Raw genomic sequence first — 15,329 nt, forward strand, 5'->3', positions numbered from 1 at the left:
GCACTTGGTTTGCTTCTGATGGTGAAACCTCAGTGCTTGGCCTCTAGTATGTCACTATCTGATCACCGGCATGGCTATCAGCGAGCCCAGTGCTGGCATCTGTACCCTCAGGTCAGGCCGACAATGGCCACCTCCTGTGGAGACTCTCACTCAGTCCTCACCACTTTTGTCATGAAGTGCCCTCCAGGCTTTGCAGGAAACCTAGTTCGCAACTAGCTTTCCTGGTCATAGGAGTGTATTTACTCTCCTGAGCTGCTTCTCTGAGCATTGCGGTGCTTTAACCTGCTGTCTGCCACGACCATGGCATCCCCACTTAGTGCGGGATATCACTTGTTCCGAGCTTCCGAAGGCCATGCCAGAGGCGTGGGGTACTTGCCAAGTGCCAAATCCTCTCCCATAATTGAATGACCCCTAACCTGATCTACCTTTTTGTTCTCCCTGCCCAAATCCAACGTTCTCTGGATCTGGTTTTGGGTTGATTTCCTCCAGCCCTTTGCGCACACGTCCCCTTGGTTGTGAGGCTCCTTTGCAGACAAGACCTTCTTCCTTTGTCTGATCCGGCCCGTCTCCAGTGGGGAGATGGTGACGCGGTGGAGGTGTGGGGCTGGAGGCCCCCGGCGCACCACCGTCCCGCACAGGTCTCTGCAGTCACCAGCAAACAGAGGGAGCATTTGTCTGTAGCACGAGGTGGGACGCCTCTCAGGTCCAGACGATCTAGGGATGTCTGGGATTCAGGATTTTGAGAACATTAATCTAGACGACGCTCTTCCAAGCCTCAGGGTCGCCCTCCTTCCCCCGTGCCCCTGCCCCGGACCCACTGCATTCCGCTGCCCGGCTACCCCCCAGCCCTCCCGTCTGGCTTCCTTCTATCCTGGGCCCCTCGCCCCACGGGGTTCCCCCAATCTTCGCTCCCCTCCCCCCCATTTCCTCCATTCCCGCTTCTGGTTCCTCGGCCTCCTCCACCTCCTCGCCCCGCCCCGCCCCGCCCCCCAGCCGGTCCCCCACCCGGGTCTCCTCCTCCCCAACCCCTCCCCGCCCGGTTTCCCCCGTCCCCCCTCCTGGCTCCCCCACCCGACCCCCACCCCCAGCCAGGTCCTCCCATCCCCTCCCCCGGTTCCCCCCGCCGTGTCCTCGGGCCTCCCCCGCCCCCGGCTCTCCATCCCTTCTCTCGCCTCCCCGCGCCGTCTTCCCCATTCCGCGTCCCCCCACCGCCGGTCCCTTCCGAGCCCTCCCGAGACCGACTCCGCCCCTCCCCGAGCCTCGGCCAATGCGGAGCTGGCGCTGTGCCGCGGGCGGAGCCGTCTCGCTCCCGCCTCCCAGGCCTCAGCCAATGGGCAGCTGGAACCGCGAGGCGGGCGGAACCGTAGCGCCCCGCCTCTCTGGAGCCGTGGCCAATGGGGAGCCGGGGCAGGCCGGTGGGCGGGGCGGGGCAGGCCGGTGGGCGGGGCGGGGCGGCGGAGGCGCGCGGGGTCTGGCGCAGAGCGCTGGGACTGCGCGGCGGCTCGGGCTGCGGCTGCTCCGCGGGGCTCGGCGCGAGGATCCGGGCGAGGCCCGCGGGCTCCGGGCGGGCGACGCAGCATGGCGGTGGAGGAGGAGGGGCTGCGGGTCTTCCAGAGCGTGAAGATCAAGATCGGTGAGCGCCGCGCGCCCCCTCCCCGGCGGCGGGCCGGGCAGCGCGGACGCGGGTGCGGGGCGGTGCGGGGCGGGACGCGGCGGGAGCCTGCGGGCGTGCGTGTCCGCGGGCGGCTGGGCGGACCGCGGGGTCGCGTCTCCGCGCCGCGGCTGCCCCCGGACGCTTCCCTCCACGCGTGCCCCGGGGGCGTGGGCCCGGCTCCGGCTGCGGGCGGTGCGGGGCGCGCGGCCCCGGGGGCGGCTGTGCGTGTTCGCGGCTGTGCGTGCGCGGCCCGCGGCGGATGTGCGCTGCGCGCCCGGCCCCAGCTCCTCGCGCGGGGAGGCGGGGAGCGCCCCGGCCCGCTCCGCGGAGACCCGGCCGGAGGGGCTCAGGGCCACCGGCGCCCGCCGTGCAGGCCGCGTCGCCGTCCGGGCCTGGGGAGGGCGTGATGTGCGGATTCCGGGGCGGCTGGAGGCTCGTCCGCACTTGCTGGGGCCGTCCGGAGAGGCCCGCGTCTGCCCGCCGCTGTTTGTCTCCGGAGGGCGGTGGGCAAGTGCTTTGCCTCCTAAAAACGAGATCCTTGTCCGGAGTGACTGTCGCACAGCGCTGCGGTAAACGTCCCGGGAGAGAGAACAGCCTTCGGCGGACCCGCAGTGCTGCCCGACCTCGGGGTCCCCTCGCGTCCGCGGTCCCTGCTCTCCCCCACGTGAAAAGGGGCCGCTGGGAACAGAGCCAGGCACCCAGGGACTGTCCGTTGTTGATGACATTTGATGCTGCCGGAGGAATTCCAGCCGCCCCAATCCGCGTGTCGTTTCCTGTCCGCTTTATTTTGGTTCGGGGATCATCGCTGAGACACTGTGGATACTTGGCGGAGAAGCACTGGGACTGGATGTAGCAGATCTTCAGGCTCGAGTCTGCCTGCAGCCGATTTCTCGTGTTCACTTGGGTGAAATCTGCTGTCACTTTCGTACTGAGAGATTCCACCGGCCGAGCCCCTGAAGCGGGGGCAGGCACACTGCCTCTGCCAGGGTCCTCCGGCCCAGAGCCCTCACTCAGCGTCCGGGAGTGTGAGGGCATCACCCCGAGGGTTCCAGATGCTTCCTGGATCAAGGGAGCGGGAGGGGGACCTTGGCGTGGGGGTCTGGTTGTGGAGGAGAGTGCCAGGCTTTCTGCGTACAGCAGGCGGGAGTGGGTCTGAGGACCTTGTGGTTCAGGCCAGGCACTGCCATTCTGACACTCAATTCCAGGAGAGTTCTGGAACAGTAGTGTTGATTTCTTCCCAGAGTGGTACAGTACAGGGAGCAGGGGACTGAGGAGACCCCCGGAGATGCGGGAGAGCAGCCCCACTGGCCTTGTCTGTGGCTGGGTTCTGGATCTGAAAGAGAGGGGCCTCGTGTGGAAGGAAGAGGGTTCGGAGACAGCGCTTGGTTAGGCTTTCTGTGCTTTGTGTTCCACTTTCAGCGAGGGAGAGAACCACCCAGCTCAGCTTCGGAGTAGTGCAGTGATGGAAGCATCTGCCATCTCTAACCCCCAGGGGAAAAGGTGCTGTTGGGAGCTTTGGAGCCCCTTCTCCAGATCTGAGGGCTGTAGCAGTGGGGACAGCACCAGCGTCCAACTCCCTGGGTGTTGTTCCATCTCCAAGAAGCTCTTGTCTCTCTCTCCTCTGAGGGTCCTCATCACAGTGCACCATGCTGAGCTGTAAGAGGGAGATACAGTGTCTCCCCTTTTTATCGGGGGGCGGTCAGAGAGCAAGGGGCTACACACAGCACGGCAGGGCATACTTCTGTGTTTGGGTGGTCTCGGCTTGGGCTTCTGAGTTCGAGGCTGGGCTGCAGCCCCGAGGGTGAACTGGGTGCACTGGGTTGGGGCTTAGTCTCATCTGAGTCGAGGGAGAGCCTGTTAATAGAATGGGATCGGGATGGTTCTGGGCATGGAACGTGGTGTGCTGAGCTCTTGATTTCTCTCCTTGGTTGTCTGTTGTGGCCAGTGTTGCCTCTGACTTGCCTGAATGCCCTGGTCTTAAAGGCACAAGATGACGAGAAACGCCAGAGTTGATCTGGGAGAGGAGCAGACATGCATGAGTCATACACACGCATGGTCACATGCACACTGGCCTCTCCTCGTTCGGGGACACACTGGCCAGGCCGTCCATTCATCTCCAAACCTTGTCTCCGGGCTAGCTGGCCGCACGCCCGTGTGCTCTTGGCCGGCTAGCTGACCCAGAGCAAGTGGCCTCCCCATCCATAGCCTCATTTTTCCATTTGCAAAATGCAGGCAGTAATTGTCTGCTGCATCCGGTGGGGGTGTACAAGACGGGATTGTTCTGGCTTGCATTAATACGCACCGCTCGCTGTCAGAAAACAGAGAAAGAAAAACTCCCTGAAGTTAGACCAGTATGCAATGTCCCTACTCCTGTTGCTGAGAAAAAAGGCAGAGCATTTTTGGTGGGATGAAGAGTGTTCTAGGGACCGGGCCTTGGCCTTTACTTCTTAAAGGGTTTTCGACTGTGTGGTGCTCCTTGTCTGGGTGACAGGCGAAGGCTGGGGACAATGGGAAGAATCTGGTCCTTTCTCTCCCCCGTTCTCTCGCCCTCCCACCTTTTGCAAAAGCCAAATCAGACGGAGGCATCTTTATTGTAACTGTCTGGAGTCCTTGTCTTGAGGAACCTGTCGCTTGCTCCACTGAAACCTTGCAGGTGTTTTGGTAGTTCTTCACACACTTAAAAATCTAAAACATTGTCTACCTTTGGGAACAGTTGTTACTGTTTTTGTACTAGTGTCTCTTGTGGGCTAAGGCCAAATGCACTTCCTCTGAGGTGGTAACTTTGAGGAAGTTGCTTCTCTGACTTTCCGTGAGTCAGGGCCTTGGTGCCGGAGGGGAAGCAGCTTGGCGACGGTGGGTAGGGAGTGTGCCGGGGACTACAGCCGGAGCTCTTCTGTGTTATTTTGGACACGACGCCCCTTTAGGCATTGTGGTATAGCCTTGCTTCCCGGGGTGTTCTTTTCCCATAAAAGTTACCTCTGGTTTTTAAAAGTATGATCTTATCCTTATAAAATGTTCAATAAAGAGCAATATACAAAGGTTTTTCTCTTGAGCTAAAAAAAAAAAAAAAAAAAATCCTATCCTTGAACTCAAGAGTGAGAAAAGCCCCCTTGCCCTGTTAATGGTTTTCATCATCAGGCTTGAGGGCCCAGTTTGGATCTGCTTGGTGTGTGGGCGTGTGTGTGCTGTGTGAGGCCACGCCACCGGATTCCCTCTTCCCTGCTTCTCCCTTCCGTCTCCATGGAGCCTCTGAGGCTCCGCTGGGCTCCGAGCGCGCTCTCAGCGTTCCTGCTCTGTAAGATTACAACTTGTCCGGCCGAGAAGACCGACGGCACACACCAGACCTGATAGCTCCTCCCATTCAGGAAAACATGGCCCTGCGGGGTGTTGGTGCTGTGGGCCCAGGCGAGCCCGCCCCAGCCTTGTGCCTTCCCTCCAGCCAGACACAAACACCATCCCACCAGAACGGGACGTCCCTCGGCAGGGAACTGAGGGAGGTGGGAGCAGGAAATGGTGGCGGAGGGTCTCTGGCCGGCACCTCCCTTGGCTAGATGGCTGCTTTGGAGGGGTGTGTGGAGATGGCCCAGACCACAGGGGCTCTGTTAAACGTGGGATCTTTAACCAGATTTCCTACATGGGAAGCAGTACTGTGCTCCTCACAGGGTCCTGTGAGGGTCAGAGGCGGTGGCCGCCTGCTTGCTAAGTTAGAGCAGTTATTGTTGGTAGTAGGGTCTTCACGGGGTAGGAAGATGTGGTTTTCCCAATGAGAGAAAACACTTTGTGAATATAAGGCAGAGACATCAGTGTGTTGGCTTTTTCATTGTGTGTGTCTGACAGTGGGAGAAGGGGCAGGCCACACACGGCTCTTGGCATCAGGGATTCTGTATTCCCCTGAGCACTCTGATGCTAAAATTAACCTGGATATTCTATTAACCGAGCTCAGCTAGCTGCCTGTGTTATTTTTAACCCCCAAGGGCTAGTGTGCAGATCTGGGGTATGTCTGGGGAGCAGCCGGGCTCAGGGGCCAAGTGTGATTTTAGTTCGTGTCTCTGGGTTTTACATGGGAAGGGCGGGGCTTGCTGTGCCCGTGTGTGGTGTGGGCAGAGTTGCAGACTCTCGGGATCTGGTTTGCAGGTGTTATGTCATCTTCGTGCACGTTCTCACGAGTCTGCGACGTTGAAGTTGAGGAAGGGGGACCCACATGACTTTGTTTACCTGCCCAGACTCACTGAGCCTGTACAAGCGGAGCTGGGGTTTACGCTGATGCTGATGGTCTTGCTCTCGCCACTTATCCTGGTCTGGCTTTCTGTGTGACCCTGGATCTGAGTGGTGGGGTGTAGTGAAGGGCTGGGAAAGAGGGAAGTGGTGATTTCTGGGGCCAGAGGTAATGCGACCACCGTCTCCAGCGGCTGGAGGCCCAAGGCCCTGCCCTTGCTGTCCTGAGCCTTGTAGTCACTGCCTGGGGCTTCCGGGGCGGATGTTGAAGAGGCGAGGAATTGCGGAGATGTGGTCTTGAACAGAAATCCAGGGATGGTTTGTTGAGCAGGGCCACTGGCAACACTTACGCTTTGGGAAAAGGCGTCACCAGGTGAGCAGAGCATGGATCCCTGTGGCGGACTCACGTGGGCGGCATGTCGCATTTGGAAGGAGCGTTCAGATTTGCTTCTCTGAAACTAGTGAGGCCTCTGAGCATATAGGCAGTCACACCTCCCTGAAGGCATCGGGGAATCAGAGCATCGGCTTGTCACGTTTTCGTCATGTTTGCAGAGGAAACGGATGTATTTGCTGGAAGCAAACAAGCAGTAGCTGCGAACACCTGAGAGTTGAGGTTTGCGTGTTGCCTTGCAAGTGAGGCTGCGAGTGCACCTCCCCCTCCTAGTGACCCTGGAGGTGGGTTCCTGCTGTCCGAGGCTCAGGCAGAGCGTCAGTCAGGCCGTGGGAGGGACAGGAGCCCCCGGGAGCCTGCGAGGAGAGGCAGGTGTGACTGACAGCACCTGCGGGCCCGGACCCAAGGCTGTCCTTCTCACTAATTCTACCACTTGAGGCAAATCTTCTAAACCCTGTCTGCCTCAGTTTCTCTGTCCAAGTGGAGAGTAAGGCCTTTTTTGTGGTGCTAGTAAGCCTGTGTGAGCAAGGGCATGCCCATTCCTCTAGACAGGAAGGGGTGACTTCCAGGCCAGTCTGTGGCTGTTCTGTTAGTCGTGGGACAAAGTGGCGTTCCCACTGTAGCTGGGCGCATCTGTTAAGAGAGAGCTGGACTTCAGGTGTGTGTTTGCACGTGGGCGAGGTCAGGAAAGGCGTTGGGAGAAAGTGGCTGTGAGCCGGCCTTGAGTTTTTGAGAAGGGGGGAGCCAGCGTGTGATGTAGATCTGCACAGATGCCCCTGGGGGCACAGTGTGGTGGCCAGCGCGGCGGGCATGGCCGGCGCTGTGTGTGGCTGGTCCTCCGGCCTCAGGGTGAGCCTTGTGGGGACTTGATGTCCTGTCTCGCAGGGCGGCTGCTCCTGCAAGGTCTGAGGCTCGAGAGCAGAGCGGGACCGCCGTGCTTGAGCAGGGGTCTTCCCTGATGGTCTGGTCTTCCGCGCCCTGTGTCTGCACTGGGGGGGTGGGGCGTACCCCGTGATGGACCGCTGTGCGCTAAGCAGCGGGTCCTCGTGTGTCGGAGTGATCTGGCCCACGAGGTGATCTGCCGGCGAATGGACACGAGTGCAGAGTGGAGGCTGAAAGGGTGATTGTACCGTGGGCCCCGCGGGTGGGCGTCCGTGCGGCTTCCAGAGGGAAGAGTCGGAGCCAGGCCGGCCTGGGTGACACGCGCGAAGCTCCAAGGGGCAGGCCTAGAAAGAAAAACAAAACACAGAAAAATCTAGCCAAGGTCACCCCTCAAAGACAGTCAGACGGAGCCGCACGCGCGGCCCTGGACATGGAGGCGCCCACAGCCCGCCAGCCGGAGCGCGGAGCGCGGAGGCGGAGGCCGGCGGGGAAGAGCAGCTCGAGGGCGTCCCCGGGAGGCACACGCAGAATTACGCACGGAGACGGGCATAGCCTTAAAAGTGAAAGAATAAGCTTTCGGAGAGGAAAGGCCCAGAAAGGTAAAATGATGGGCCTCGACTGCCGGCAGGTGTGCGAGCGCAGGGCCGGGCCGCGGGTGAGCGTCCCGGGTCGCCCGGACCGGGAGAGCCGGCGCGGGTGCCGGAGTTTGAGGCCGCGCGCTCCCCGGCAGGCGGCCGGCACTGTTCTCGGGGCGCGAGGCGGCGGCACGGCCGGTGAGCGCGTTCGGGCTCCCACGGTCCGGGTCCCGTTCCCGCCCTTCGAAGGCAGGGGACGAGCGGCCCCGGTTCCGGCGGCCCGGCCCGCGCCCCGGCCGCGCGCAAGGGTCGTCGGGTCAACCCTCGGGCCCACGCGGGCCTCGGCGTCTGGACAGCTTCTGGTTGGCGTGTGTGTTTTGTCTTTGCTAGGGGCGGTGGGCCGTCAGGCTGACGGTGGGGCCAAAGATAGCGATTCCTTGTGTGACGAGGTGTGTTTCTGCTCAGGGCTGGACTCCCCGGGGCTGTGGGTCTGTCCGTTCTGAAATTTCACATTGCCGGCTTCAGTTTTCTTTTTTTTTAGAAAGAGAAAGAGCACATGAGTGTGCGCACCAGCGCCTGTGGGCAGGGAGGGGCAGAGCGAGAGAGGGGGAGAAGCAGGCTCCTTGCCCAGTGAGGAGCCTGACCCAGGATTTGATCTCACGACGCTGAGATCATGACTGGAGCGGAAATCAAGAGTCAGATGCTTAACTGACTGAGACACGAAGGTGCCCCTGGTTTCAGTTTTCCAGTAAGCTTAACCCCTCTCTGGGGACTGCTGCATCCCCATACAGCTGGTCAGTTATTCTGCATGTCACATCTGAACCACACGCGGTGCATCTCACACACGAACCACACGCGGTGCTTCTCTCATCTGAACTGCGTGGTAGGGCAGCACACTCCTCTGGAGGAGGCTGGAGGCTGTGCTCAAGTTACGTAGTAAAACAGAACTTTTTCTAGAAACAGAACAGTACCCTTCGCTCCTTAGTCTGTCAAGGAATGGCTCTCGTGGCTGTTTTTTCCTCTTCACATTGTTTCTGTTCCTGTGAAGAAACAGGAACACGTGAATAATGTGAAGCATTATTCTGCGTTGGCCCCCAGTTGCCAGTGGGATAAAACCCAAAGGTAAGCGAAGTGGCCAGATCCTTCTTAGACTCAGGGGTAACTCGGCCTGGAGACCGTGGCTGGGCTGCTCTCCCCTCGGCCGGCAAGCCCCCGTGTCCTCTGCAGCTGCAGGTGCCTCCGGGGCCCCCTTCGCACCAGGAGCAGGACCCAGTCACCAGGCTTTTCTTGAGAACCATCTTCCCCCTTTCTCAGTCCTAGGGTGAGCAGCCTCCTGGGATAGGGTCCGGCTTCTGGAGTCTTCTGGACATTTAACAGACTTGAGAGTGCTCGTCATCTGTGTATTTCTTTCTGGACCTTTGGGACGCCACGATTTTCTGAGATACAGTGTGGGCCCAGTTAGGTGTGCCCTCCGTGTGGGCCAGTTGTCTCGTGCGCTGGCTGGGTTAGGGCTGATTCCTCCTTTCTCGTCCTGTCCATCCTAATAAAAGTGCACCCTCTGGGTGAGGACTGTGACGTGTGCCTTGAGATCTCTGTGGCTTTGTTGTATGTTTCCTTTCGTCTGATTCGTTTTCCTTTTTTAGCTCTTGTGGTTTCTGTTTTCAGTCCTGAATCCACTTCTGGGAGGTACAAGAGCAGAAGGTCTGTTTGATTTTGTCTGTTTTCACTCCACCGGATTGGTCACTGGTTAGGGAGCTGCAAACACACTGTTCGATCTTCTAACGACTCTGTGCACTGCACAGGACAGATACTCTAACCAGCTCCCACCTCTGAGGCTCGGAGAAGCTGGTGACTTTTCCCAAAGCACATTTAGCGAGAGAGCCTGTGGCTGCCCAGTTGGGTTGTGACGGACTTGCCACGTCCAAGACCCAGCACTTTTGTGGTTCGGGTGGAACTGCCTCCTTGGGTGTGGTACCCAATTACTTCCTCAGACAGGAGATAGCTGCTTCCCACCCATGCCTTCCTCCTTAGCGAACCCTTAAATGAGCACCGAGGGGACTTACTCAGCAGAGTGAGCCCGTAGCATGAACGTGTGGCTACCAGGGGCTCAGAGCCTGCTGACCCACTTCCCTGCTGAGTCGGGTACCTGAGACCTGCTTCAGAAGACCCTGCCCACGTGGGCAGCCCTTCTTCTCCCTGACTCCCGCCCTCCGGTTTCTGTCTGATCATCCCTCCTCCTGGCCGGGTGCTACCCCCCCCCGCCCCAGGTGCCGACCTTAGCTAGTGCAGGGAAAGCTCTCTGGGCGAGGCCGGCAGAGAAGGCGTGGCTTTGCGGCAGGTGGAAGATGGGTCGAGTGGGACTGTTAAACTCGGATGCTTCAGAGGGTAGGTCAGCCCCAGACCCCTAAGCCTCGGGGCACCTGCTTATTTTGGCCCAGCTAAACTGGGGCTTTCCAAGTCTGGGGTCAGACAGAGATCCAGGAATATGAGTTGGTTCTGGAAAACCCATCAGTGTGAAGACCCTAGGGGACCTGGCCAAGCCCTCTACTTGTTTTGAGGTCTGGGGTATGTGCTGTGACCTGGCTGGTTTTCCCATGGTCTTTGGGGTGAGGGTCCCACTGGGGAATTCCAGACCACGTGGGGCTGAGGCTGGCAAGCCCTGTTTACTCATGAGGCCCTGCCGGTCTGTCCTGGGGCTGACTGCCAGGCATAGTTTTTTGTTTTTGTTTTTTTAAGATTTCACCAATTTATTTGACAGAGAGAGAAAAATCACGAGCAAGGGGAGCAGCAGAGGGAGAGGGAGAAGCAGGCTCCCCACTGAATAGGGAGCCTGATGTGGGGCTTGATCCCAGGACCCTGGGCTCAGGACCTGAGCCAAAGGCTGATGCTTAATGACCGAGCCACCCATGTGTCCCCCCACGAGTACTTTTTAACTTAGGAACAATAATTAACTGTTTTATTACTTTACAAGGGGTGAGTTTCAAGGGCAATTAACTCTGCCTGTACGATGTTTACATGGGAGATCCTTAGCACCAACATGCAGTATGTCCAGGAGTTGGTCAGACTTACACAGACTTACACTGGAACTTTCCTCACGGCTGCATCCCATAGGGAGGAGGTTTAACTGAGGGAGGCAATCATCCATCTGTACTTTCCTATGTGGCTGCCTCCTGTTGGAACATGGTTTCGCGTGTGCACACACACATGTGCACAGAATACACAGCTGTACGCACACGTGTAGACACACGGGCACACTACAGAATACACGCATGTGTGCATAGAACACACACGGATGCACACATGTAGACACATGGGCACACCACACATACATGCACATGTACATACACATGGGCACACTGCATATGCACACAGCACACACAGGTGCACACGTGTGTACACGGCACACTATACTCACACACATGCACGGAACACAGGTGCACACATGTGTATACATAGGCACACTCTATACATATGCATACGCACAGAATACACTCACAGGTGCACACACAGATGCACCGATGTACACACATGGCGCACCACACACACACACATATACACACGGGCACACATGGGCACATACCACTCACACACACACACACACGGGGCCCTGTGGCCTGTCTCGGGGTAGAGGTGTCTGACACCATGTGCCTGGTGTGGTGGGAGGCTGGGGACATGAGGGAGGCTCACAGCCCTCGTGACGGCTCTGTCCCCTGCTGAGATCTGTGGCACCGGGGCCTGGCCACACAGGGCGTGGTGGGCAGCGTGGCATTTAAGAGGAGCTCCTGTCTCTCAAGCAGCTCTGTCTTTTTTCTTCTGTTTGACATGGTAGAGGCCACAGATGCGCTGCAGCGAGTCCCGTGGCCCCGTGAGCTGCTCCCAGTGGGCCGTGGGTGAGTTCTGGGGGCACCCGGGGTCTCTGTGCTTGGACCCCTACCTTTCCACTTTCTATGACTTGAAAGTTTTTCTGCAGTTGCTTTTGAGTCTTTAATTTTTTGTATTTGAATCAGAAGGCTTTCGCTTCTCAGGGCCACAAACTGGCCTGTTTATCAGCTGGCTGCCCTCGGGCCTCCCCATCTGACAGGCTCCAAGGACGCTGGCTGGGCAGAGCCACTCGGGAGGGTACAGTGAGCAGGACGGATGTCACTTTGGGAGACAGGAGAAGGGGGCCGCTGCTGGCGTTGGTCCTGGGGCCACAGACGGTGAGCTGCGTCCCGCGGGGCGTCTGGTGGCACCGAGGAGAAGGCGATCCTTGGGAAGTTCTGTAGGTTTGGAGGAGAAGTTCCTTCCGCGTGCTCACCTGGGGCAGGTGCACGCACGGGCTCTTGTGCCCCTCCGGGTTCGTGGGGGCACACCTGGAGCCAGGATGCTGGGACAGCCTCTGCTCACCCCTCCCGAGCGGCAGCCAGTGCACACACGTCTGGAAGAGGCGAAGCCTGGCCAGGGTGACGATTTCGCGTGTCCCCCCGAGCTGGGTCTGCTGCATATGGTGACTCCTTGAGCAGCCGTGGGAGGGGACGGTGAGAGACCTCGCTTGGCTTCCTGAGCCCCCAGCTGGCTCCGTCCATCTGGGATCTGCGGCATTCCTTTCTCTCTTCATCACTTCCTGCTCTGCGCCGCTTGCGACAAGTATTTGGAGAAAGAGTTTCTCAGCATTTGGACCCAAGAGTGTGTTTATGCGCATCCTGACTGGAAATAAAGGGTCACGTGGAAAGAAAAAAAACTCTTGTCGTTATGTTTTTGCTCAGTATCTTGATTTTCTATTTGTTATTGTTTCCTAAAGTGTTTTCCAGTGATCCCTTCAGGGAACCCCTTTCCTGTCCTCCTGGACCGGCGGAGCCTTGAGTCACAGGAGCAGAGGGGCTGGTCAGGAGGAAGCCGGAGGGGCAGGCACAGGGGTCCCAGGAGCTGGACACTTCCTGCCGGTTCACCCGGCCGTCCTTCCCTGCAATTAGGGACACTTAAATTCGGCCTCTCTCCTTTGGGGACACGCTGCTGCCGCGCTCGTTGCCCAGCCTGCGTCGGCTTCCCCGTGGGCACCCGCAGGAGGACCGCGGGTGCTGCGACCCGAGGGGCACCGGCGTAAGCACGAGGTGCCTGTTGGCCTTCAGCCGCGGGGTTTCCGCAGCTCGGCCTCGCTCCGGGAGCTGGCGCGGAACTCCCTCCTGCCGTGGCCTCAAAGCGGTGATGGCCTCTTCAGATAAAGTAGTTCAGAGTCCCCGGGAAGTGTCCTGTGCCCGGGGGTGGGCGCTGCTGCGGGGCGTGGCGGGGCGTGCTGAGTGGCCGTGTCGGGCCGGGGCAGGCCACGAGGGGTGGCGTCCGCAAGTGGGTGTAAGACCGAAGGCTTTTCGGGTCACCACAGGCGTTGGAGGAGCTTTGCCTTAATGTGTGAGTCACTAAAGCTAGTTGGGGAAAAGCTAGTTTTCAGATTTTCTCCTGCTGCACAGCGCTTGCTGGTGGCTTGGGTGGCGATTCAGAGTCACACGGGTCAGCTGTTGAGGAAGTCGGCGCAGGGGGTCTGGTGGTTCTGATGGCTTCTCGCCCACTGGATGCTTCGTAGGGGGCTGTGGGGCCGGTGCACGGGGCCTGTCTCTGCACATGGAGAAAACACGGGCCTCGATTTCTGGGTTTGTACGGCCTGACGGGTAAGACATAGTGCTGTCTTTATGGGGTTAGTGATAACGGGACTGTTCCAGTTTTGGGGAGGCGAGATTTCCTTTGTGCCGAGACCAGGACGGGTCTGAGCAGCTCCTCCTGCCCTCTCGGGACGCCCAAACCAGTGGAGGTCAGTTTTAACTGTGCACAGTGGTCCCCATGTATGAGAAGAGCACTTCCTTTCATCTTTAAAAATAAATTAAAAATCAACTCCATGTTTTACCTATTGTGAGATCTTACCTGTTGGAAAGTGCAATGTCCCCCACAGTTGCCAGCTCTGACGATTTGCTTCCCCTTCCTTGGCGGCAGGTGACAGCGGTCTGTCTGACATCAGCAGCTTCTCAGGCTCCTTGAGATGGCGAGGGTCGCTCTGGGACGCTGGGAGCAGGGAGGGTGAGGGACCGGGTCTGGAGACGGACTAGGAGGCCGGATCGGACACTGCTTTGCACATTCATGTTTACATATGTGCGTTTCGGACCTGCAGACCACCTTCGGCTACAGTCGGGCCTGCGGGATGGGGAGGGAGGCATGGCACAGCCGAGAGCCACGGCAACAGGCGGTGCCCAGACCCGGGTTTTGGTCCTCTGTGCCTTTTTCCTCTCCAGAGTCGTCTGTGGTTCGCAGGGCCCTTAGTGGGAGGGCGAGGCAGGGAGAGGGAGACAGACATTCCAGGGGCTTCAGAAACAAGGCTCCGACTGAGGAAGTGGGGGGACAGCAGGGCTCGCCCCCTTCTGGGAGGTCCTCCTGGTCCTAGGGTTTCCCAAGAGTCTTGGCCCCTTGCCATGAGTGACAGCGTAGTGGGGAGGCCCAGTGCTGTCTCCCTGGTACCCCAGCTCCGCAGCTTCCCGGGCTTTTGCTCAGCAGTACTCAAGTCCTTGGTCCTGTGAAGGGAATGGAAAACCGGGGGAGGGAGGGGCCTGTGAATTTTCCTTACACTATTCTTGGGCGACTTGTGAACCTTGTTCCTTCCGTGAGAGAGCAGGACTGGCCCCGTGGACGGGCACACCACTGTCTTCACACCTCACTCTGTGGGACCCGTCCCAGGCTCACGGACGTCTGGTCCCAGCCTGTGCTGCTCACCTGGGAGTGTGTCCAGATGCACAACGTTTCTTTTTTTTTTTTTTTAAATATTTTATTTATTTATTTATTTGACAGAGAGAGATCACAAGTAGGCAGAGAGGCAGGCAGAGAGAGAGAGAGAGAGGAGGAAGCAGGCTCCCTGCCGAGCAGAGAGCCCGACGCGGGACTCGATCCCAGGACCCTGAGATCATGACCTGAGCCGAAGGCAGCGGTTTAACCCACTGAGCCACCCAGGCGCCCACAACACCGTGGTTTTATTCCGGGGACGTTTGGGCATGTTTGGAGATGTTTTTGTTTGTCACAGCTTGGAGGGGAAGAGTGGCTCCCAGCTGAGCACCTGGCAGCCCAGGGAACCCACTCTGAGAACGTCCACACTGGGTAGGAGAGCTTAGGGCACCTGAGCACCAAGGAGGGTGCGTCTGACTAGCTCTCCGTGCTTCTCTCCGCAATATGGCCTTGAAGGGCTGTGAGTCACATTTGAGGGCAGGGAGTAGACGTCTCATGCTCACCTCATGGAAAGACCCCCGCCCTCTACCGCAGTGTGGACCAAACTAATACAGCCCAAGGGTCTAGTCTGTGAGCAACAAGGGCAGTGCCCTGGGGCTGAGCTGGTGACATTCCTGGCTCTGCACCTTCCCTGCTGTGTGAACTTTGGCCAAATCACTTAACCTCTCTGTGTCTGTAAAATGAGGATAACAGTAGGCTTCATTGGGTTCTTAAGTGGGTTGAGCGGCACGGTGGTGATTTGGGGCCTGCCTGTGCCTCCCCTGCGCAAGCCTGTCCCTGTGTCGTCCAGCTCTTCCTCACTGTGAAGAAGAGCCCAAGGTCTCCTGGGGCTGGGGTGGACAACCACTGGCATTTTCATGAACTGCTGAAAGCA

At 58.8% G+C, this 15,329-nt stretch overlaps 1 protein-coding gene across 2 annotated transcripts in view; it reads left to right on the forward strand.

Annotated features, from left to right (window-relative positions):
* Positions 1–1,460: 1,460 nt before the first annotated feature.
* Positions 1,461–15,329, forward strand: part of RASA3 (RAS p21 protein activator 3) — a 114,701-nt gene continuing 100,832 nt past the window's right edge. Inside the window, exon 1 of one of the 2 annotated variants that reach the window (XM_032314229.1) lies at positions 1,461–1,633. In XM_032314229.1, coding sequence (XP_032170120.1) covers positions 1,579–1,633 — 55 coding nt within the window. In that variant the 5' untranslated portion in view covers positions 1,461–1,578. The remainder of the gene's footprint in view (positions 1,634–15,329) is intronic. The other variant, XM_032314228.1, reaches the window with a different exon arrangement.

Source organism: Mustela erminea, chromosome 15, assembly GCF_009829155.1.
Source record: "Mustela erminea isolate mMusErm1 chromosome 15, mMusErm1.Pri, whole genome shotgun sequence".
NCBI classification, from domain to species: Eukaryota; Metazoa; Chordata; class Mammalia; order Carnivora; family Mustelidae; genus Mustela; species Mustela erminea.